This window comes from Bos taurus, chromosome 3 (genome assembly GCF_002263795.3).
Source record: "Bos taurus isolate L1 Dominette 01449 registration number 42190680 breed Hereford chromosome 3, ARS-UCD2.0, whole genome shotgun sequence".
NCBI lineage: Eukaryota > Metazoa > Chordata > Mammalia > Artiodactyla > Bovidae > Bos > Bos taurus.
In genome coordinates this window covers 43,523,707-43,548,494 of record NC_037330.1, presented here as the reverse complement: position 1 = coordinate 43,548,494, position 24,788 = coordinate 43,523,707, and the positions used below count along the sequence as shown (strand labels likewise).

General features: G+C 37.4%; 2 protein-coding genes across 10 annotated transcripts in view; one reads left to right on the top strand and one right to left on the bottom strand.

The window, feature by feature from the left end:
- The window catches only part of PALMD (palmdelphin), a 59,680-nt gene extending 47,610 nt beyond the window's left edge, over positions 1-12,070 (top strand). Inside the window, 5 exon segments of the mRNA NM_001035079.2 lie at positions 4,177-4,291; positions 4,430-4,463; positions 4,582-4,695; positions 6,462-7,556; positions 11,716-12,070. Of these exon segments, the coding sequence (NP_001030251.1) occupies positions 4,177-4,291; positions 4,430-4,463; positions 4,582-4,695; positions 6,462-7,556; positions 11,716-11,759 (1,402 nt within the window). The 3' untranslated portion in view covers positions 11,760-12,070.
- Positions 12,071-23,025: 10,955 nt separating this feature from the next.
- FRRS1 (ferric chelate reductase 1) overlaps positions 23,026-24,788 on the bottom strand; it is a 91,954-nt gene continuing 90,191 nt past the window's right edge. For 8 of the 9 annotated variants that reach the window (XM_059884432.1, XM_059884427.1, XM_059884425.1 and 5 more), the window contains 2 exons: positions 23,995-24,056; positions 23,026-23,910 (listed from right to left, as the gene is read on the bottom strand). In XM_059884432.1, coding sequence (XP_059740415.1) covers positions 23,818-23,910; positions 23,995-24,056 — 155 coding nt within the window. In that variant the 3' untranslated portion in view covers positions 23,026-23,817. 9 annotated transcript variants of the gene reach the window in all.

Genomic DNA, 24,788 nt, shown 5'->3' with positions numbered 1-24,788 from the left:
AAGAAATTTTCTGTAAAAGTAAGCATCTACAGAATTTTGCAATTCCAAGAATTAGCACCAAGGTGCTTCCTTATTATTCTATTTTACAGAGAGTTGGTTGTAACTAAGTGATAAAGGAGAGAAAAGTGTGTGTGTTTGCATCTACTTTGTTTTCACGCATGCATCATGATGTGTCATTTGACAGCAGCCTCATATTAAAGCAGTTTTTACCAAAGACTTGAAAACCTCCAGAAACATTCATTAGCAGCTCTTCTGATGATGCTGACAGGCTTTCAACCTCATATTCTTACTGTATTAATCTAAAGATATTCATGAGTACTACCTGACATTACATTATCCATGGGCCTCTTTACAGAGGAAAGCAACTACAAACACCAGTGCATTCCATACTTCCCTGAGATGGAACTGCACAGGCAGACCAAGAGCTCTGTCTCTGTACCCCAGGAATAGAAAGGAACAGAGACAGGAGAAAACCAGCATTAGCCAAGTGTTCACTATTTCTTTTATTCCTTATTAAACCCTACAGATCTGCCTGCACTGCAGGAGATCCAGGTTCAATCCCTGGGTTGGGAGGATCCCCTAGAAAAAGACATGGCAACCCACTCTAATACTCTTGCCCAGAGAATCCCATGGACAGAAGAGTCTGGTAGGCTACAGTCCATGGGGTCACAAAGAGTCGGACACGACTGAGTGACTAACACACACACACACAAACCCTACGAAGTACTTTGCCCAGATTGCTAAATGTTTAATTGCCCCAGGATTCAGTCTTTGGAATCCCTGACTTTCTAGAAAATTTTATCCATTCCTATGGCTATAAATACCAACTCCTAAATTTATATCTTCAAACCCAGGCTTAGTTAAGCTCCCAACTTTTATATCTGTCTTCTCCATGTCACCATATGACTGTCTCAAATTTAACACATCCCCCACCAATCTCCTTCCTTCTCCTTCCCAGATTACTATTTGACTACTTGCATTCACAGTTTTCTAATTGTTTAGATCACAAACATTCAAATCACTCTGGACATTTCTCTTTTTTCACATCTCACATGTAATCTATCAACATATCCTGGCGTTTCTTTCTTTGAAATATTTCCAGAATCCAATTACTTTTCACTCGTCAACCAGCAAGGACCCTGAATTAAGCCATCTTTATCTGAATTATTACAACTGAGACCTCCGTGTTTGCTTGTTCCCGTTTATTCTCCACACAGCAGCCAATGTAATTGTTTAAATTTCAAGTCCTAGCAGGTTTGAATTCTTCTCAGAATTCCCAAAGGCATTACCATGCAGAAGGCCCTGTATGATCTGGCGGCCACCCCATTTCTGATTTCATTTCTCATCATTTGCCTCCTTAATCCCTCAGCTATTATTTCAAGTTTTGAAGTTATTTTTCCTCCCTGTGAAGTATACTCCCCTTAACACTCCTGTGTGTCTCTCCCTCATTTCCTTTATGTCTCTGCTCAAATGACACCTTGTCAGAGATTCTCCATCACCACACTATCTAAAATAGAACACCCTTCCTAGGCACCCTCTGTCTCCTCTATTCTTCTGTTTATAACCCTTAGCTTCTTTTTTCAAGGAAATATTTTTCTTTATAAATAAATGTATGTATGTATATATACACATTTGTTTATTATGTATATATATGTGTATATGTGTAGTTATAAGTAAATATATGAGGGGTGTGTGTGTGTGTGTAAAGTTCAGGGCTAGATTTGATCCTGGACCATACATATATATATATATAAAATATATACATATTTTAATGAGTTGGCAAATTTGGCCATGGCCAACTTTTTGTATAGCTATGAGCTAGAAATGGTTTTTACACTATTAAAATATTGTAAAAATTTTTAAAAATAATGATGAATAAGCAACATAAACCATATGTGGCCTGCAAAACCTAAGGTATTTACTATCTGGCCTTTATAGGAAAAGGTTGCCAGCTCCTGTATTCGTACACTATCCACTAGAATGTAGTCCTGGAGGGCAGGAACTGCTGCGTTCACCATTACATCTCAGCATGCAGGATAGTTCCTGGTACAAAGTAAATGCTAAACAAACATTTTTAAATGAATGAAAACAATGAGCCTTAGTGAGGTCTTGTGACTTGTCCAGAGTCACCCAGAAACTTGATAGATGAACCAGGATTCAAGCCCAGGTCCACTTGATTCCACAGCTGGATCCTGAGAGCTTTATGCAGCAATGACTTGAGCCTTCTTGTTTTCTACCCAAAGGCTCCCCATTAGATTATCTCTAACATGCTATCTGAGCGACTGAACTGAACTGAACTGAACATGCTATCAGGTAAAGGAACCTGCAGAATAAGACAATGGAAGAGAGACATGATGTATTGCAGAAAACCTTTGATAATTACACCAAAATAACATTTACATCTGATATCAATTATATTTACTTTTGAATATTTATTTGCCTGTGGGACTTCACTGCGACATGCGGGATCTTCCATCTTTATTATGGCATGCCAGAGCTTTAGTTGCGGCATGCAGGATATAGTTCCCTGAGCAGGGATTGAACTCCAGACTGGAGCACAGAGTCTTAGCCACTGGACCATCAGGGAAGTCCCTCAACTATGTTTAATGTGCTTTCAAAGACATCACCTCTTCTTAGCTTTACCAAGTTTCTGCATCAAGTAAGGTGTATACTACATCCTCATTTTATCTATTACAAAACTGAGTTTCAGGAAAGTTTAAAGAATTGGCTTTTACAAGTAGTGAGTAGCAGAAACAGAACAGTCCAGATCTACCCCTTTTAGTATTCAACTTTCCATTCTACCAACCAACATATAGCCCCACAACTCTACCGAAGGGCAACTATAGTACTGTGGATATGGAGGGATTTTAAGAGATTGGCATCACACATTACTAACTTCTAAGAAACCAGAAGTACTGCATTTTACTTGGAGTTTTATGATGTGCAAGAGCACCTCAGCTATAAACAGCCAACTACCAACAGTTATAGGCAGCAGGCAAGTCAGAACTTTGAAATGAAAGCAATAAGTAGAATGATCTGCTTGACCATATCTTGGACTTTTATTGGTGTGACAATAGCACAGGGATTTTGAGCTGCCAGATGCATGATCATCTTAAAGAAAGAAGTCAAGAAAACTGACAATTATCTCAGCTGACACTAATACCCACAGCTGTCATCTCCTGAACTGGCTGCTATGTCTAAGCAGCCATCCATTGAGGCAGCTGATTTTAGAGCTCAGAGTATTTGCCTGAGAAATTATGTGTGTTTCATGGATGCCAAGGGCCAGCTTTTCTAACTTTGTGAATGCCAGTGGTGGTGTGCTTTTATTCAGGATAGAGGTCATGATGCCACACCCTGGAATTAACTTGAATCTGACACACAGCTCTAAACTAGTCAAGATACCAGCTCAGGATGTGACAATCCAATTTCAAATGTCTGTTTCTGTTCCTATGAGTTCCCTTACACTTTGTTAGACCATGTGATAATTTTTTTTTTTAATCTAGGAAACGTAGCCTCTATAAACAACAGCAACTGAGGCCACTGTACTAGATTTTGTCCATTTCTCACCTCTTCACTCACTGTAATAGAACACTACTCACTATAATATAGCAACTTTTAGAAAACTAAAATGAAAATGAAGTGTCATTTTCAGTGTTGGGATATGCAGGGGTTTTAAGAGTTAAATAGTTATGATTTTTAAGTCAAATATGATAATTATATTATAAAGTATTGCTTGGCTAGAAAATAAAATTACAATATTTCTCCAAGTAATTTCTATGAAAACTTGGGTAAGAAAAATTGGCAATCTACAGTATTAATGACAGATGGACCATTTCTTTTGGTCCAACTTTAAACTTATGCCTCTTTGTAAGAGAAATCTCTCAGTTTCATTTGGAAGTAACATTAGTAGTTGTAATGAAGAAAATGGGACCAAGGGTCAAATATTTTACCTGAGAATCCCCCTTGTCAAAAACACACAACTTGAAAAGTAAGTCAAAGTCAGGTATTGGGTATCTCCTATGTACTTACTGTAATGTTTGGTGTGATGCTAAGTTCTTATATGGTATCTGGATACTTACATGCAGTATTCCAAGTAAAGCTGGTATATGGGAACTGTATCGTTGAGGGCTCTGTATTTGTATTGTTTTAAACAATATAACATATATCTTTGTTCAGACTTGAGAAAGAGATCCAAGATCTTGAAAAGGCTGAACTGCAAATCTCAACCAATGAAGAAGCAATTTTAAAGAAACTGAAATCAGTTGAGAGGACAACAGAAGACATAATAAGGGTGAGCATTAGCCGATTTGAAAATTATGACTCCCTCCCAAAATGATTCCACAAATAGTATATAATTCTTCAAAGTATATTCACATTTAGAATTTATTTTTAAACTGTATTAATCATGGAGAATTCTTTTCTCTTATAGTCTGTGAAGGTGGAAAAGGAAGAAACATCAGGAGGTATGTCTTGAGCAGTCTATGTTATGTCGAGCTAAGATATTTTTTGATTAGCCTGCTGAAATTTTTCTCTATTGTAAGTATATTCTAAATGTATTTTGAATTAATATGAATTTTACAGAGTCAGTTGAAGACATCTATGCTAATATCCCCGACCTTCCAAAATCCTACATACCTTCCAGGTTAAGGAAGGAAAGAAATGAAGGAATAGAAGATGACGAACAAAATAGAAAAGGTATATGAAAACTTTGTCTTCAGTGGTAGGTTCTCAAATTCATATTTTACAATATCATATATTAGCAACTTGCTGTAACATCCTATCCTTCCAGGTTAAGTACTGGTCCATTTTACAAAGTTCCATGAGGTAAGTCACTTGTATAAGTAGCAACAATGGGGTTACAGTATTTCTTTCATGCATTTTATTCCTCAGCAAACTAGGTAAGGACAGGGAAGATAAAGACCTAAAGGAGACAAGAAGCTCTTGAAACAAAGCTCCCTTGCTCAAAAATATCTCTCCCAACATATTTTGTATAGTAGACATTAGAATAAGATTAAATGAATGAACAAAAGTATTCTCCCTGAGGTCAGGCATTTGCCCCTATGTGAGAATGGTTGCATGAAACTAATGTCAATGGCCTAGGGAAAATTAAGGCTTGTATAGGGGCAGAGAGGGAACCTTTGAATTTTAGAGTGAAAGAGAAGTGATGCTTTACCTTCAGGGAGCAATCATTCATTCATTCAACAAATACTCAATGCCAAGCTCAATGCCAAGCTCAGTTTTCACACTAGGAACACAGTAGTGAATAAAACAGCAAAAATCTCTGCCCTCATTCTAAGAGAGAATAAAAGCTGACATTCTAAGGGAGACAATAGATTAAAAATTAGGTAAATAAATGAAATATATTAGGAAGCAAAAATGCTAAAGGGAAGACTAATGCAGAGAAGGTGGAAAGGGCACATGTGGGTGAGTGTATTACAATTTTAGTTGGGTAGCCAGGGAAGGCCAAGAACCACCGGGCTGTGAGGGAAAGATGAAATGCAAGATGTCTCCAAAGAGGAAGATGGGGGACACAAAAACAGTCAGTGCCACATTGTTATGCTGCCCAGGATCCCGTTAGCTTTACTCTGCCAGTCACGAAACTGGCCATTAGGATCTTCCCTGAAGGAGGAAATGGCAACCTGCTCTAGTAATCTTGCCTGGATAATCCCATGGAAAAGGAGCCTGGTGGGCTACAGTCCATGGAGTCACTGAAAGTCAGCACGACTGAGCGACTGAGCATGCATACATGCATTGAGATCTTGCCGGGGTCATGAAACAGATTTCAGCTTCCCCCAAATCAACCATTTCCGTTCAGTTGTTTTAATACAGCTGATACTGCTCTATTTTTAGCCCTTCTTCTTAAAAGTGGGAGTGAAAATGAAAAGAAACATAAGGGAAAACGAGAAGCATGTGATTCTAGCCTTCTTCCTCCCTCTTCGATACCAGTTCAATATTTAACCACCTCTTAGCTATGAAAACTTTAGAACACACCTCTCTAATTTCAACACGTTGCAGGGCTGTGCAGCAAGGGTGTAGCATAAAATATACCTTGCTCAGCCTTTACCAACAGTAATGCACAGAGTAACATATTCTTCCTTATTAAAAAGAAAACTCTGATTCTTCCTACTGAGCAATATAAAAGAATGTAAATCTGTTGTGTCAGATTTTCTCATTAGAAAGGGAACATCTTTTGGTCTCCTAGTGAAAATCCTTACCATTTGGAACAATCAGCTTCCCTTCTTCAGTCTTTCCCATTTTTTAGTAATTTCATACATCCTTGCACAAAATCCCATGTCATTAAAGTTTTAGTCTTTATATATTTAATGAATAAATCAGAAATTTTAAAAAGATTTCTCATAAAAGAATGTCAACAGGTATACTGGACATAAACACTATGAAAGCAAGTTACTTTACAACAGGAAAAACTGACTAAATCGGAGATCAAATTTGTCTCTCAACAGCTTTGTATGCCATGGAAATCAAAGTTGAAAAAGACTTGAAGACCGGAGAAAGTACAGTCCTGTCTTCAATACCTCTCCCATCAGATGACTTTAAAGGTACAGGGATAAAAGTTTATGATGACGGGCAAAAGTCGGTCTATGCAGTAAGCTCTAATCACAGTGCAGCATACAATGGCACCGATGGCCTGGCACCAGTTGAAGTGGAGGAACTTTTAAGACAGGCTTCAGAGAGAAATTCTAAATCCCCAACAGAGTACCACGAACCTGTATATGCCAATCCATTTTGCAGACCTACAACTCCACAGAGAGAGAAGGTAACTCCTGGACCAAACTTTCAAGAAAGGGTAAAAATTAAAGCTAATGGACTGGGTAACGATGTGAATGGATCCATACACAACATGGACAATGGACTTGCAGAGGAGAGAGGTAACAATGTCAATCACATCAGCCCAGCTCGGCCGATACCTCATCCCCGATCAATGATTCAGCAAGCAGAGGAGATGCCCCACATCCAACAAAAGAGGCTGATGACTCCTTGGGAAGAACCAAATGTAATGCAGGACAAATATACTCCCTCTCCAAAGTCAGGACTGAGTCCCAGCAGAGCACTAGTTGAGAAGTCAGAACGCCAGAGTTCTTCACCCCCTTGCCAGGAGGATGAGAAAGACATTAGATATAATATTGTTCATTCCCTGCCTTCTGACCTGGATGAGAAAGAGCCCGTGACAATGATATTCATGGGGTATCAGCAGGCAGAAGACAATGAGGAAGAAAAGAAGCTTCTGACTGGGTATGATGGGATCATCCATGCTGAGCTGGTTGTGATTGACGACGAGGAGGAGGGTGAAGGGGAAGCTGAGAAACCAGCCTACCATCCCATAGCTCCCCACAGTCAGGTTTTCCAGCCTGCCAAGCCAACACCGCTCCCGAGAAAGAGAGCAGAAGTCAATCCCCATGAAAACACAAACCATAAATCTCCCCATAAAAACTCCATATCCCTGAAGGAACAAGAAGAAAGCTTAGGGAGCCCCATCCACCATTCTCCACTGGACGTTCAGATAGCAGGCGACGGGACTGAGGATCCATCCTTAACAGGTAACAGACATGACAAGGCTTGTCACTGCTGTTTAGTCATGTGACAATCTTCTCTTTGCGTTGTTACCAAGCCTTTTTGCTCTCAGCTTTTTCTGACGCTTCAGAGACTAACTGATGCTAAGATTGTTTTATTAATGTTGATATGAGTTATTATTATCATAATCGAAGTGATTAAGTCACTTCAAAAGAGAAAGTGAAACAAAAATTTGTTGCCTTATTTAGGCATTGCATTGATTGACCTTAGTAACTTGAAATTCGTTTTCTGCCATGGTATGGTACTGTGTATGGATGCGTTTGAATCACTATCACATTGTCATCAATATTAGATCTTTTCCCAGAAGAAATTAAGCCAGCCCTTTTTTTGTGCATCTTTGTGGTTTAGATTTCCTACTTAAGTTAACAAATTGCCTTAATTTTGCAAGAAAAAAACACAAAACAAATTTTATTTTTAGTGTGATATTTTATTACTTTGCTATATCTTGTTTCTCTACACTTTTATAATTTTATTAACTTTATATCCTTCATTTGTCTACATTTTACAAAAGGTATCAGTTTATTCTACATTATAATATTAAGTCACATAATCTTCCCTAACTTAGACATTTTATTATTTTCTAAATATTTGCATTCCATACATTCTCATTCCCTTAAAGTTTTATAGCTATCTAGCTTTTTTAGTATTGAATAGAAAATAACACTTTTTCTACAAGTGATAGCTCATCAATTTTAGATTCTTTATTATCACTTGAATATTGTATTCTACTTATTTATGAACAATAAATAAAAATATGATCAAACTAAATATAATAGCTGTACTTACAATTCCTAAAGACATAAGTTATCCAGACATAAGTACTGGATCTGTGAAAGGGATAGTAATTTTAAATGTTCTAATGAGAGAATTCTCATTAAAAAGCAGTAACTATTAAGTCCCAGCTTATCCAGCAATCAAAGAACCTGATAATCGTGTAGAACTGTGGTAGGAACTAATTGGCAGGACAATTCAGGAAGGATTTTTCCTCTGTAACCCAGCAACCTAGTCTTAGGTTGCCAATGATACAATAAAATGGACCTCTTCCCTTTTTATTAAGTAGTTCAATTAGGCATACCAACTGTAAATTTGATTATCTGAAGAATTTCTAACCTATTAGTAACTGTACACTTACATTATCTACCTAAATCAGAGTTTAATGGTGTGTCCCCACAAAAGAAACTTACTAAAACTAAAAGTTCTTCTGTTTTGAGAATGAGCTTTGTTTATTGATCTCATTTTGCATCTTAAATCCATTTTTTAAAGAACAACATAGAAAACTTAGAAAAGAGGAACACACCCTTTATGGTCAAGAGCAGTGACATTACCCACTATAAAACCTCCTATTTTTTAACTTGGATGTTAGCCAACTCCTCCTGAACTCCCTTATTCCTTCTCCCCTACTCGTATCAACACATTTACCACAGAGAAAAATATAGGAAGTGACTAATGTTTCCAGACAACACTAATCATGCCATTGAGCTAAAATAATGAAAACAGGAAGACTTTTCCAGACAAAGTAACAATACAAAGTTATGTTCTATCAATCAAAGCATCTTATAAACAGAATCCTCCAAATTCCTTGCTTTCTATCATAATACTGTTTTACATTCTTGTTTTCCAATTCAGCATGTGGATTACAGAACTGATATTTTTAAATGTGTGTTAAAAATAAGCATATCATATTGACCTCAGGGTCATCCATATACATAGAATTTATAGCCATCCATGCATTTTAATTTCACAAGCACCAAGTAGGTTAAGCTTCTCTCTATCCCCCTTCCCCCAAAATGCATATTGATACTTGGAAATCTACCATTTAATTCAATTCCTTTATTTATGGTATAGATACCCTACTAAATATAAACATTCCTAGTAGGCACAGTAATAGTTAAGAACTATAAGTCTCTTTTCATTTGTGCAAATGTTATTATCAAAGTCTTATCTAAGAGCAATTTTTAACTTGGAAAAGAGCATGAAGGAGAAAGAAAGATGGAGAAAAGTGGAACCTGGGGATCCTAAAGACCAGATTTAGTTAAAACTTTGAACAGGATGAGATATGACAAGAAAATTTAGGCAAAGTTACATCCATTTGCTAAAGTAAGTATAACAGGGTCATGTTTAAAATATCTGGTTAATGCCAAATACATCCACCAATGAGTGGCCATGTAATGTTTTACTGGGACTTTATTACTATCCCCACCAACTGAACAATTGGCTCCCTTTGGTAATCCTCACCTACCTACTTTTGTACTTCTAGCTCTGTTCTCCCCTCTTATAGATGTCAGTGGTATTTCAGAATAAATAGGTAGAGAACCTCAGCTCCAGGGGATTCACAAGCTACTGGTGCCAGAATTGCCAACCTGTGGCAACCATTAGAAGCCAAGGGATACTGAAAGTAAGGAAGCAAGCTCTCTTCTGTCAAGTTAAAAACAATCAAAACTGTGTCTGGATTGCCATAGGGAGAAGAAATAGAGCTCAGAGAAGAATAGAAAGGAAAAGGAAAAAGAGAGGTGATAAGTCAGGTTTTTTTAGCTGCTATACCAAGGGGCTTTCTCATTGCCTGTCCCCACACAGCTACTTGGAACTCACTTACCATAAGCCTAAAGAAAGAAATAGCAGAGTCTAACAATCTAGAATTCTTTTTTTTTTACGTTAAGAAATGGGACCGTGAGCTACTGGATTGCCTCACTGCTGAGGATGCAGACATCCAGGATGTCCTGTAACAACTCATTGACGGTCTATAGCAACTGGGTAGGCCTGCTTCACTGAATCTAAGTTGAGGAGTAGTTGTAGGGAGGAGACTTTGCCCTTGCCTTAAAAGAGACCTTCAAAAAGTCCCTTAAAATGGACTTTGCCCCTGCTCTTATTTTGGTACGGGAAAGGTAATGGTCCAAAGACTCAGAGTAAAAACTATAAAGATTTGCCTTCTGCCTTCAGTTTGCTTCTTGATGTGGAGGTACACTCCCATCATCAGGTTTCACCATCTAACATCTCCCAGCAATTGGGACCCTCTTCCTGGCTACAGAGCAAAGGAAAATTATCTCAGCTGGTCCTAAATTCAAGGAAATATTCTTGATCTTGCCACTGAAAATAATCATTTCCCTTAAAGTTTCCAGGCAAATAAAGCTCTTTGGTTTCATTTAAATGACAACATTTCATATAAGTATAGTGACAACATAATTGACCATGGTCTTGTTATAGTGTTGGATCCCAAACTTTCCCGTATTGTGAAAAAGAGCTTCTTAGAAATAGGGTCACTTCATTTTTCAATACATAACTAATATATAACTGTGAAATGAGAGAATATGATTTCCTTTTTGCTTTTTTTTTATTAAGCAAAATTTTTCAAACAGCTAAATAGCTGGTGCTTGGGCAATATTACACGTAAATGCAATGACTGGTGCCTTGAAAGCATCTCTCGACTTTTAGAACATGACTGAGGCAGCTATAATCAGGTCTTAACTATTAAGAGCATGATACCAGTGTTATGAATTTTAAATCAAATTTTAAAAATGGTTTCTATACCTAATACATCATTAAGAGTGAAATATTCTCAAAAAGATAAATTTGCCATTTGAAAGTACTTCTATCTTGACAAAGACATTTCATAATGACTCCAACTCCTAATTACTAGTTCACATTGTTTCATTATTTAAAAAATGTGTTCTTGCCATTCTATACCTAAGGATGAAGCCCCTTTCGACAACTAGATTTGATGAGTTAAAAAATAACCCAACCATTATGAATTAGGGCTTATATCAATGCCTTTTTCTTTTTGTAGAACATAGCTCAGAAATATGCACAAAACACAGTTGTTGACCCATAGCTATTTATCTATGGCTAATACTGTTAATGTGCACTAGTCCTGTATTTACTCAACTTATGCTGTGTTTGCTTTATTAATATTTGTAGAAATAGGTTCCTTCTAGTTCTGAACCTGCTTCTTCCCTAAGTTAACCATAGCTTATTATTTCTACTATCTTTTTATGCTACTAAAACAATGCTCACATTGTTGGATAAAATCATCTGAGGTATGTTTCAAACTTTCCTGCAATCTATGAAATGGTCATTTAGAGTGAAAATTAAAGCTTTTTATAACTCTCTATTTTTTTCTTTATTTTACAGCATTAAGGATGAGAATGGCAAAGCTGGGAAAAAAGGTTATCTGAGAGGTGTACCATCTACATAAACATCCATTGAAGAAGAAACTAAGAAACATTTGCAGATTTCTCTTCTGGATATTTTGTTTCTTTTCCCTAAGATACAAAAAAATTATAATTATAGCCATATTATGCCATGTGGATAAGCAGTAGTCATTATTTGAAAAAATTCCAAAAAATGCTGGGGAGAACAAATGCTTAACTTTTCCAGTTACTTGATATAATTCAGTGGAGGGGAAACCAACATATTTTTATTGTATTGATACCAAAGCATTTCTAATAAGAGCTTGTTAAATTTACAAATAAAGGTATTTAAAATAGCCCAACTATATTTTATTAACTGACATTGTAATTTTGCTAACACAAAGACTGAGAGATTATAGGAAGTCACTGTGCCTTATCACAGAAATATTCATCTTCAACTCTGACGAGTAAATGTGCCATCCCAAGGCAACAAGGACTCAGGCAACTACATCCCCTGTCAAGGAACAATTCAATTGAGACTTAAAGCTCTTTGCATACATTTCAAAGGTGCATGCAATAATTATCCTCTTATTTGGGGACTGGATTTAGATTATTAGTGTACATGACTTTAAAGTTGATAACCAATATGTTCGTTCTTCTTGAAATATCTTCTTTCATTCATTTCAATGTGAATTCCAGGGTACAGAGACTGATTATGGCCCAAGGCTGTTGGATGGAGGACTTCTCAAATTCTCAACACAAATCTGGTCTAATGTTCGACCAGTTCTTACAAATAAGTCAGAATCCTAATGCTAAAACTTACTAATAAAGTGTACCACACTTAATTCCTAAGTATTTTTTGCCAAGATGTTAAATCATGATTTGAAGGATACTCCCATAACAGTTCTCTCCTACTCAACCTTCTTATTCTGTCTTCTATCCAACAAGCCTCCAAAATCCACTCAAACACATCTTTCCTTGGATCCCCAGTGCAAATTACCTAGGCCCTGCCAAGTCTTTGAGTGAATAGTCTGTTTTTCTCTCTCAGGGAAAACACTGAATTTCCCTGGTAAGTCCATGATGAAATTATCTTAGCTACTGATGTGGAGGTAATGAGCAGTAAAAGAAGCAGATCCTGATGAGGACAAGAATTTACCTGGGGAGCATCAACCTCAGATGATTTGTTTGCAAAGGGCAGTTTTTCTCTAAGAGGAAAGAACTCCTCAGCTGGCCTGAAATGTTCTGGGAAACCTGAAGGGTCAAATTTCAGAAGCACTTTCACAGAAACACCCCTATCCCAGGTCCAAGGGTACCATTCCTTCCCTTCATGCCTTTGGCTTTAGCATAAATGACATGTCAAATCTGCACATTCTTTTGTAGCTCTGTCATGCTTGTGAATAAATCACTGGGTTTTGCTTTTGTACACAAAAATTTACTAGAACACTGCTTAGCACCAAGGAAGTGGTCAACAAACAAATGAATACAGTAAACAGTTCAGAAGGGGGAAGATGTAATCTACAAGGGGAGGCTTTGTAACACCAGTTGGTCTTAGGCAACATGAGCCAGAATCTGACTGGCAGATCATCTAGCCACTAACCATGAGTCATGGACCAGGGCTTGTATGTAGAAGTGGTCCAGCATAGCCAGAAGGTGTGGGAGGCAGGAGCTGCCTTTTGCCTGGGGATGAAGCTGGAGTTGCTGTGAAACTGGCTCTCAGGTAGGCAGGATGGGGCTTGAGTGCAAAGCTGGAGCGGGTCAGTCAGAGCTGCTGGGGTGAGACTGGGCCATCCACACACCCATCCACTGGTCCCTGTACTCAGTGAAAAGGAGGGAAAACTGGAAAATGGAAGTGAGGTGCTTCCTTGCCCTTGCAGCATCCCTCTAGTACTCTCTATTGACAAAGTGTAACATGGGCTGCCCTGGTGGCTCAGACAACAAAGAATCTGCCTGCAATGCAGGAGACTCAAGTTCAATCCCTAGGTTGGGAAGATCCCCTGGGGAAGGGAATGGCAACCTACTCCAGTGCTCTTGCCTAGAGAATCCCTTGGACAGAAGGGCCTGGAGGGCTACAGTCCATAGGGTAGCAACGCGTCAGACACGACTAAGCGACTAACACTTTCACACCTTCTACAATTGCTTCAGCTGGCAAAGGAGAAATGCTTACATAACAAAACAGGACAAAGAAGGTGGATATGGAGATGAGGCATTAAATGATGAAGATAAAGATGAGGCATTAAACTGGCACCGTCCAGCCATTTTTCTACTCAGCTTCCATATTTATCCTTCTACATATATTCAACTATTCAAGCAACTAAAAAGACAACTGTTTTCATCTAATAAGAGACAGTTATCCTTTATACAAAGAACTCACCTTCTCCCCGAGATGAGGAGACACATGCTCCAGAGTTGTTTTATCTACAGTCAACTATATTCAACATTATTTCAAAGAACAGCTTTAGATTAAGAGAAAAATTCAGAGGATAATATAAAGTTCCCATATGCTCCTCACCCAGTTTCCCCTATTATTAACATCCTACATTCGTATGGTACATTTGTTATAATTAATGAATCAAAAATGATACATTATTATTAATTAAGGTCTCATAGTTTATTCCGGAGGAGGCAATGGCACCCCACTCCAGTACTCTTGCCTGGAAAATCGCATGGACGGAGGAGCCTGGTAGACTGCAGTCCATGGGGTCACTAAGAGTCAGACACGACTGAGCGACTTCACTTTCACTTTCCACTTTCCTGCATTGGAGAAGGAAATGGCAACCCACTCCAGGACCTGGAGAATCCCAGGGATGGGGGAGCCTGGTGGGCTTCCATCTATGGGGTCGCACAGAGTCGGACACGACTGAATCGACTTAGCAGGAGCAGCAGCAGCATAGTTTATTCAGATTTCCATAGTTTTTACCTAATGTACTTCTCAATTCCAAGATCGTATAAGGAAAACCACATTACTTTTAGTTGTCATGTCTCCTTAGGCTCCACTTGGCTATGACTGTTTTTCAGACTTTCCTTTTTTTTGATAAGTTTGACAATTTTGAAAATTACCATCCATGTATTGTGTAAGATGTCTCTCTACTGCAAATTGTCTGATATTACTTTCCTGATTAAGCTGAGGTCATAAGTTTGTGAAAGGAAGACTAAAGAGGTAAAGTGCCATTTTTATCAGATCATGTCAATGATACATACTTTCAACATGATTTATCACTGTTAATGTTGACCTTGATAAACTGGCTGATATAATTTAGTCAGATTACTTCACTGTAAAATCATTCCTTTTTGCTGTCTGCATTGGCAGGAAGTCACTACGCACAGCCCACACTTAAGTAATAGGAAGTTAGGCTCACTTTCCTTGAGGACAGAGTATCTGTATCAATTATTTCAAATTCTTCTATACAGATTTGTCTATTATCCTTCATTTGTTGATTTATTCAATCATTAATTTAAATCAGTATGGGCTCATGGATGTTTACACTACTCTTGAGTTACTTACTGAGTTCTCAATATATTAATGCTATAATCAATTAAGAAGAGTCTATCTCAAAAAATAAAAAGTAGAGTCTATCTCTGATGATACTCTTTGGCTGGAAACAGACATTTTTCCTTCTCAAGCTTATTATTTCATGCTATGCTTTTTTCCATTTATTTACTTTCAACCTATCCGTCCCTTTATATTTTAATAAATCATATCATGGGTTTTACTTTTTTATCCATCTGACCTTCTCTGCTTTTAATTGGAGTTTTTAGCCCATTAACATTTAATGTAATTATTAATGTGGTTGAATTTTGGCCTACAATATTATTACTTGTTCTCTCTTTATCCCCACTGTGTTTTTTTGTTTTGTTTTGTTTTTGTTTTTTTGCTCCTGTATTTTTCTTTTCTAGCCTTTAAATTAAATTATCTTATGGAGAAGGAAATGGCAATCCACTCCAGTACTCTTGACTGGAAAAGCCCATGGACGGAGGAACCTGGTGGGCTGCAGTCCATGGGGTCACGAAGAGTCGGACACAACTGAGGGACTTCACTTTCACTTTTCACTCTCATGCATTGGAGAAGGAAATGGCAACCCACTCCAGTGTTCTTGCCTGGAGAATCCCAGGGACGGAGGAGCCTGGTAGGCTACCGTCTCTGGGGTTGCACATAGTCAGACAAGACTGAAGTGACTTAGCAGCAGCAAATAATTTTGAGATTTTATATCATTTTTTCCGCTGGCTTCTTATATATGTCTTATTTTTTATTTCTGTAAGAATTACAATATACATCTTGAACTTTTCACTTAGAACTAACATTGTATAACTTCATATAAAATGCAGACACCTTTCAACTGTATGAGTCCATTATCTCTTGCCATCCCTTATGCTAACTTGTTATATGCATTATATCTGCATACATTATAAACCCCACAAAAAAATGTAGACTGTTTTTTGCTTTAATCAGGCATATTTGTTATAAAGAACTTAGGTCATAAAAGTCCAAAAGGGATTTTTTATTTACTAATTGTTTATCATTTTGAGTTTTCTTCATGTCTTTCCCAGGGTCCAGCTGTCATTTCTCTTCAGTCTGAAGAACCTTTTGCATTTTGTAGTGCATACGTGCTAACAAATTCTCTTAAATGTCCTCTCATTTCTGTTTCGTTCTTGAAGGATATTTCTTCTGCAACTAGAATTCTTATTGACTTTTTTTCTTTTTTGGATGTGATTCCACTCTGTCTGGGCTCCATAAGATCCCTGTGCTGTGCTTGTGCTCAGTTGCTCAGTTGTGTCCAGCTCTTTGTGACCCCACGGACTGTAGCCCACCAGGCATTTCTGTCCATGGATTCTCCAGGCAAGAATACTTGAGTGGGATGCCAGGCTCTCCTCCAGGGGATCTTCCCAACCCAGGGATTGAGCCCCGGTCTCCTGCACTGCAGGAAGATTCTTTACCGTCTGAGCACCAGGGAAGTCAAATGTTAACCAAATCATTGTTCCCCTGTCTGGAATGCTTAATTTTTCTCTTTCTGCTTTCAAGACTTGCTCTGTAATTTTTGCTTTCAAGAGTTTGACAATGATTTGTATAAGCATGACTGTCGACATTCTCCTGCTTGAGTTGTTTTCCTGCATCATAAATCAGTAAAGTTAGGCCTTTAGTAAATTTGGGGATTTTCCAGTCATTATTAACTTAGTTCCTCCTCTCCTGAGATAATACTGAAGATGCTATCATTAACAGGCCTTGGGATTCTGGTCATTTCTCTTTCCGAAATTTTTCCTTATTCTTTTAGATAGCTGCTTTTTGAAGTTTATCCTAGTTTTCTGAAGGAAAGTCTATTTTGCAGGATCTTAGCCATTACTGGCAGTAGAAATCACATATTTAGAATGTGTGGGTTCAGGAAATTCTTATTCCCAGAACTTGATTACTATGTCTTAGCATCTGACTGGGAATCAAAAAATTTCTTTAGGTTCTTGAAAGAAATCCAGTTCAGTTCAGTTCAGTTGCTCAGTCGTGTCCGACTCTTTGCGACCCCATGGACTGCAGCCCACCAGGCCTCCCTGTCCATCACCAACTCAGAAACCCAGAGTACAGTACAATTTCTTTTATATGTGAATAAGAAGACATATTAATGTGAATTCTTTTACATGTGAATGTAATATGAATTTATTTTACATGTGAATAAGAATATCATATGAAGACAATATACTTCTAAAGATATGTTCTAGGAACTACCTCTCCTTTAAACTAAAGCTACATAACCAGGCACAATATAAAATTACATTAACTTATTTGATAATGAAATAAGAAATTAAGCTGATAACAAATTTAAGGCCAGCAAAAGGTATAATCCAAGAGTTGTAATTAGATAAATTATTTGTTTTACTAGGGAGAAATTCACAAAAGATAGAGTAAGCATTTTAAAGTAGCATTTCTTATATTCACAATGTTGTATGACCACCACCTCTATCTATCTCCAAAACATTTTCCTCACCCCAAAATTAAACCTTATATCCACTAGGCATTTACTCTCACTCCCTCCTCTATTCCCTCCCCTCAAGGCCCTGGCAATCACTACTCTGCTGTCTCCATGCATTTACCTATTTTGGATATTTCATAATCATCATATGTGACATTTTGTGTCTGATTCACTTAGCATAATAGTTTTTTGTTGTTTGTTTGTTGTTCCTCTTATTCTAGTCCTTCAATGTCTCTGGTAGCCATGGAGAAGCATATGTTTTGAAGGTTCATCCATGTGACAGCACATATCAGTATTTCATACATTTTTTATGGCCAAATACTATTTCATCGAATGTATGTATCACAACTTTCTTATTCATTTATCTGCAGATGGGCTGTTTCTATCAATTGACAATTATGGATAGTATTCCTATAAACATCAATTTTTTATTGTGATAAAATATATATGTAACACAAAATTTTCCATTTTAACTACTTGCATGGATACAATTCACAATGTCATCATCACAAGTAAGCATCACCACCGTAAATCTCCAAAACAACTTCATCATCAACAGAAAATCTGTATCCATTAAACAATAAGTCCTCTTTCCTCCCTCCCCCCAACCCAGCCCCTGGCAGTCACCATTCTGCTTTATATCTCTATGAATATGATTAGTCTGGATACTCCAAGTAAATATTACATAATAGCTGTCCTTTCTTGTTTGGCTATTTCACTTAGCATCATGCTTTCAAGGTAAACATCAAATCTTTTACCAAATAACAACTACACATTTCATAGCTTAAAAGCTACCAAAGTTTAACACTGTAATCAAAAGCAATGACATCATCAACAACCTGTTCAAAGTATCTTTTGCTGGCACCACTTCATTTCTTCCTCACAACTTCCCTGTGAGATGGGCCTTACAGATGAAGGCATGAGGCTCAGAGATGAGTGACTTGCTCAACAACATGAGTCTCATAAACCAAACGTATATATTCAGGTCTTCCAATTCCACTCCCGAACTCCCAGTCCTTTGTAGTTACAGGATTAGCTGCCTTCCAACCCACCCTTTATAAGGATGGTCAGCAGAGACCTATGTAGAAGAAACAGTCAAGAACGTTCCAAAAACAAGAAACATTTTGAGCCAGAACTTAATAAATTCGTTTTTTCTAGGAAGAGGGGAACAGAAGGGGCATTCCAGGCAGGTGACCATCTGACCTGGGTGCAGAGATTAGCCTGGTGGGTATTGGGCAAGGAGAGAAACAGGATATACAGAGTGACAGGATGTAGCCTAATCTGATTTGAAAAGAGTTTAGAAGAAATCTTTCTTTCATTCCCATCTACAATGGATTATCTTAAACAAGGACCTTTGTTTTGTTTTGTTTTTTCTTGCTTTACCAGAATATACAGATAAATAGAACTTTAGTCAAAATTTACATGTGCCCCTAGGGCTTCCTAGTTGGCATCTGCTGCATCTGTCTTCTCCCATTGCAGCCTGTACTGGGGCAGGAGGTGGGTGGGATGAATATCACTTAACACATGTTTGAGCCAAAATCTGGATAACCAAGTAGGAATTAAAGTGAGTTTGAGTCATTTATTCAATAACTTATGCCATAGGTTACCTATGTCCCCAAGAATAATTTCCAAAGATAGTAAAACAATACAAACAAAAATAGCATCAGTTATGAATGTTATCCCAACCACAACATTCCAGAATTTGTTTCTTAAAAAAAAACTTATTTTTTTTTATTTTTATTTTATTTTTTAACTTTACAATATTGTATTGGTTTTGCCTTATATCAAAATGAATCCGCCACAGGTATACATGTGTTCCCCATCCTGAACCCTCCTCCCTCCTCCCTCCCCATACCATCCCACTGGGTCATCCCAATGCACCAGCCCCAAGCATCCAGTATCGTGCATCGAACCTGGACTGGCGACTCGTTTCATACATGATATTATACATGTTTCAATGCCATTCTCCCAAATCAACCCACCTTCTCCCTCTCCCACAGAGTCCAAAAGACTGTTCTATACATCAGTGTCTCTTTCGCTGTCTCATATACAGGGTTATTGTTACCATCTTTCTAAATTCCATATATATGCGTTAGTATACTGTATTGGTGTTTTTCTTTCTGGCTTACTTCACTCTGTATAATAGGCTCCAGTTTCATCCACCTCATTAGGACTGATTCAAATGTATTCTTTTTAATGGCTGAGTAATACTCCATTGTGTGTATGTACCACTGCTTTCTTATCCATTCATCTGCTAATGGACATCTAGGTTGCTTCCATGGCCTGGCTATTATAAACAGTGCTGCGATGAACATTGGGGTACACGTGTCTCTTTCCCTTCTGGTTTCCTCAGTGTGTATGCCCAGCAGTGGGATTGCTGGGTCATAAGGCAGTTCTATTTCCAGTTTTTTAAGGAATCTCCACACTGTTCTCCACAGTGGCTGTACTAGGTTGCATTCCCACCAACAGTGTAAGAGGGTTCCCTTTTCTCCACACCCTCCCCAGCATTCATTGCTTGTAGACTTTTGGATCGCAGCCATTCTGACTGGCGTGAAATGGTACCTCATAGTGGTTTTGATTTGCATTTCTCTGATAATGAGTGATGTTGAGCATCTTTTCATGTGTTTGTTAGCCATTTGTATGTCTTCTTTGGAGAAATGTCTATTTAGTTCTTTGGCTCATTTTTTGATTGGGTCATTTTGGAGGAATCAACCTGCCTGACTTCAGGCTCTACTACAAAGCCACAGTCATCAAGACAGTATGGTACTGGCACAAAGACAGAAATATAGATCAATGGAACAAAATAGAAAGCCCAGAGATAAATCCATGCACATATGGACACCTTATCTTTGACAAAGGAGGCAAGAATATACAATGGAGAAAAGACAATCTCTTTAACAAGTGGTGCTGGGAAAACTGGTCAACCACTTGTAAAAGAATGAAACTAGAACACTTTCTAACACCATATACAAAAATAAACTCAAAATGGATTAAAGATCTAAACGTAAGACCAGAAACTATAAAACTCCTACAGGAGAACATAGGCAAAACACTCTCCGACATACATCACAGCAGGATCCTCTATGACCCACCTCCCAGAATATTGGAAATAAAAGCAAAAATAAACAAGTGGGACCTAATTAAACTTAAAAGCTTCTGCACAACAAAGGAAACTATAAGCAAGGTGAAAAGACAGGCTTCAGAATGGGAGAAAATAATAGCAAATGAAGCAACTGACAAACAACTAATCTCAAAAATATACAAGCAACTCCTACAGCTCAATTCCAGAAAAAAACTTATTTTTATCTTATAGAAGAATCCATCTTGAAGAACAAAATCCATGGCTTTGCTATTAGGGGCAACATGGTTTAAAATATAAAGGCATTTAGTTTAATAATCAATCCTATAAAAAGATACCTTTTTTCAAAAAATAGGTTGTTTATTACAAAAACATGAAGGAAAATTGAGAGGAGTAAAGATTAGGCATTTTGGAGACTTCCTTGGTGGCTAAGACTTTATGCTCCTGAAGCAGGGGCCCCAGGTTCAATCCCTGGTCAGGGAGCTATATCCCTCATGCCACAACTAAAAAAAAAAAAAGTCCCTCATTCCACAAATGAAGATCGAAAATCCTGTGTGCTACAACAAAGACCCTGTGCAGCCAAATAAATAAATAAATAAAAAATAATATGTATTAGACTATTGGAGCACAGAGATGCCATACTTACTTTAAAAAAAAAAAGAATAGGCATTTTCGATTTGTAGAGATCAACCATTCATAAGCAGAAGAATCATAAATTTGATATTAATGAAAAGGTTTGTTGGTCTACTAAAATTAAATGGTAAAGACTTCTTTGGACAACTCTGTTTGTCAATTGATATCTCCAGTGTCAACAGACAAAATTAGTAAAAAGAAAAGTAAAACAGGTTAGCCTCAGCAATGGAAATCCAGTAAGATTATGTAGTTGAAAACCAAACACACCAAGGTTCATCTTTTCCTTAAATCTTTCCTTGTCAAATGTAATTTATTAACCTTTAAGCCCCTCATAATTGAAAATTAGAGAAAAACATTTTAGTATACATTTAAATTTCTATGTGTGTGTGCTCAGTTGCTCAGTCGTGTCCAACTCTGTGATCTATATATTTTTTTAAATGCTTTAAATGTGTATGCATGCGTGTTCAGTCACTTTAGTCATGTCCAATTCTGCAACCATAGGGACAGTAGCCCACCAGGCTCTTCTGTCCATGGGATTTCCCAGACAAGAATATTGGAGTGGGTTGCCATACCTCCTCCTGAGGATCTTCCTGACCCAGGAATCAAACCTAAGTCTCCTGCATTACAGGTGAATTCTTTACCACTGAGCCAATAAAAAGGGATGCTCACTCACTCGTGTCCAACTCTTTGCGGTTCCATGGACTGTAGTCCACCAGGCTCTTCTGACCACGGAATTCTCTAGGCAAGAATACTGGAGTGGATTGCCATTTTTTTAACTCCAGGGGATCTTCCAACCCAGGGATCAGATGCAAGTCTCTTGCATCTCCTGCACTGCATGCAGATTCTTTACCACTGAGCCACCTGGGAAGCCCTATGCTTTTATATAAAGACATTCAAAAAGAAAGCGTAGACTGTAAGTAGCCTGGCACTTATAGAACATGAACACATAAACATCACATCTCAAACCCTAAGCTACTTATGATAAACACCTACATAAAGGACAAAAACATATCATTTTACCCAGAAAAAGGTGTAAGATACATCACTGAGGCTATTATTTATACCAGATAGAATTTAGGTCCTTGGACCAATCGTATTTTTTTTTTTAACATAAAAAAGTTTAAACTATGCTTCCCTAAACTTTTTATTTTAAGAATATAGAGTTTTGCTTGTTTTATCTATCTAACATAGTTGTGTTCATTTGTTACCAGGTCACAGAAATGTAAACAGAAGTATCAAACAATGGTTTATTAAATAACATGGTTAGAAAACAAATTAGAACCAGAAAATAACAACATTGGTCCCTAATTTCAATTCTAACCTATAACTGTGATCATTCCCTCAAAGGAAGAAATTTTTCAAATAAATATTAAAAGCTGGTGAATTTTAAGGGGTATGCCACCCCTAGATATTAAGTACTGAAAATGAATCAGCACAAGGAAACAGGAACAAAGCAGTAGTGTTACGGTGCCACCCACTGGCTAGAAATCCCCATAGCAAATATGAGAGCCAATCATAAAAGAGAAATTATTGAAATAGGAAGGAAAATAATATTGATGATTCTAATTCATGGTTAGTATCAGAAACTTCTAACAAAACAGAATCATCCGTATTATTTTAGTAGCACAAAGAAAGAGAGTAACTCTTAAAATGCTAACAAGAATTTTATTAATTTTGAAATGCCAGTCTACAATCTCCAAATACTAAGACTTTATCTCATAGTCAAAACAATTAACATATAAAATGTCATTTTAGCTATGTAGCTAAATATATGAAGACACGCAATCAAAAGATGCACATGTGCATTTCACTGCTAAGAAAGAAATTATAATATTAATAATATATTCAAATGTTAATGAAATGGTGTTAACCCCACTTTTACCTTTATCAGGGAAGTAACAAAATACATGAAACAAAGGACATGTCTAAAAAACTGGACTGAAAAATATGTTTCTCAAAAATTCTTAAGGAAAGGGGAAAGGGAAAAAGTCCTAAGAAAGACCATTCATAGAAACTAGTAAAAAATAAATGTTTTCTTTAAAGTACAACAGCACCATTAAGTCCAAAAGATATTTACCTTAATACAGTCTCCATTTTGTCCTAATGACATCCTTTTGTTTTTCTAAAACAGTTCTTTTCTTAAATGCTAACATTCTTAAAATTTCAGCATAAAAAATATTTGAGTTACTTCTCCTCAAACACAACCTTCCCATTAAGACTCAGAATAATATATAAACCTTGACATCAGTTTATAGTCCATGGGACCCTACTGAATGTTGATCTCTAAAGACCAGATTTCAGAATTTCTCTATAGACATGATCTGATCTTCCCTAATTAGAATTCATGAATACATTCCAGGCAGTCAGGACAGGCATCACGTTTTTTGGCTTGATGGTGATTATCACCTGGTCTGCAAAAGCCAAGGTCTTCACTCACTCATAGACGGTTGATTGCAGATAAGAACATAGTGAGAAAAGTCAAATTCCCACAAACATAAATTGCTAACACCACCTTTTTAAAAACATAACCCTAAAAGAAAAAAAAAATGAGATATGAAAAAAGGAAACTCCGATCACTAAGGTTTGTGCCAATAAATAAGAAGAAAGAACTTACTTCTGCTTCAGCTGCAGTAAACGACTGGAGGATCTGAATTCTATCATCATCCAGTATTTCAACTGTCAAGAACGAGAACAAAAGTTTGTAAGGCCAGTGTGTATGCAGGTAAACTCAGTCTCAAAGAAAGCTCTGATTTGAAGCATTGGCAATTTTCCAAGATGTACATTCTTGCATTTCAAGTGACCAAATGTTGCAAACTTCTTGCATATTTAAGGCTCTTACAAATCAGGTCAAGCTGGCTACAGCATACATGTGAAAGGATTTTTTTCTAGTCAGAGTTCTAACAATCCAAGTGTTAAATACATATATATTTTTTAAATAGCAAGCCATAATCTAGTGGTTATCAAAAGTCCCTTTAGGGGTCAAACCCCACACAACATTGTAAATCAACTATACCAATCAAAAAAAAAAAAAGGACTCAAATCCTATGTATGTTACCCTATCAAGACCCAGAAAACGGTAGGACAGTTTTTACTACTCAGTTCCAAAAAAGCTGCTGAGCACACACGCTAGACAACAAAGAGGTTTTGTTTTTAGGAGGCCACCTTAGGACACAAAGGAAGTTAGCCTAGAAACCAGGCTAACATGTCACTGATTCTCTGCTAATCTCTCCACTACTAATGGCTACAGGTATCTTACCCTGCCTGGCACTGGGGCCAAAATGGACCTTGCCACTAGAGAGCACTGGCAAAGTATTAAGTCCTTCTTACGTAGCACGCTGGTTAGCTAGCTATATACAGTGCAGATGGCAACTTAAGTGATAGCACTCAGGAAGTCTGTTGAATAGGTAA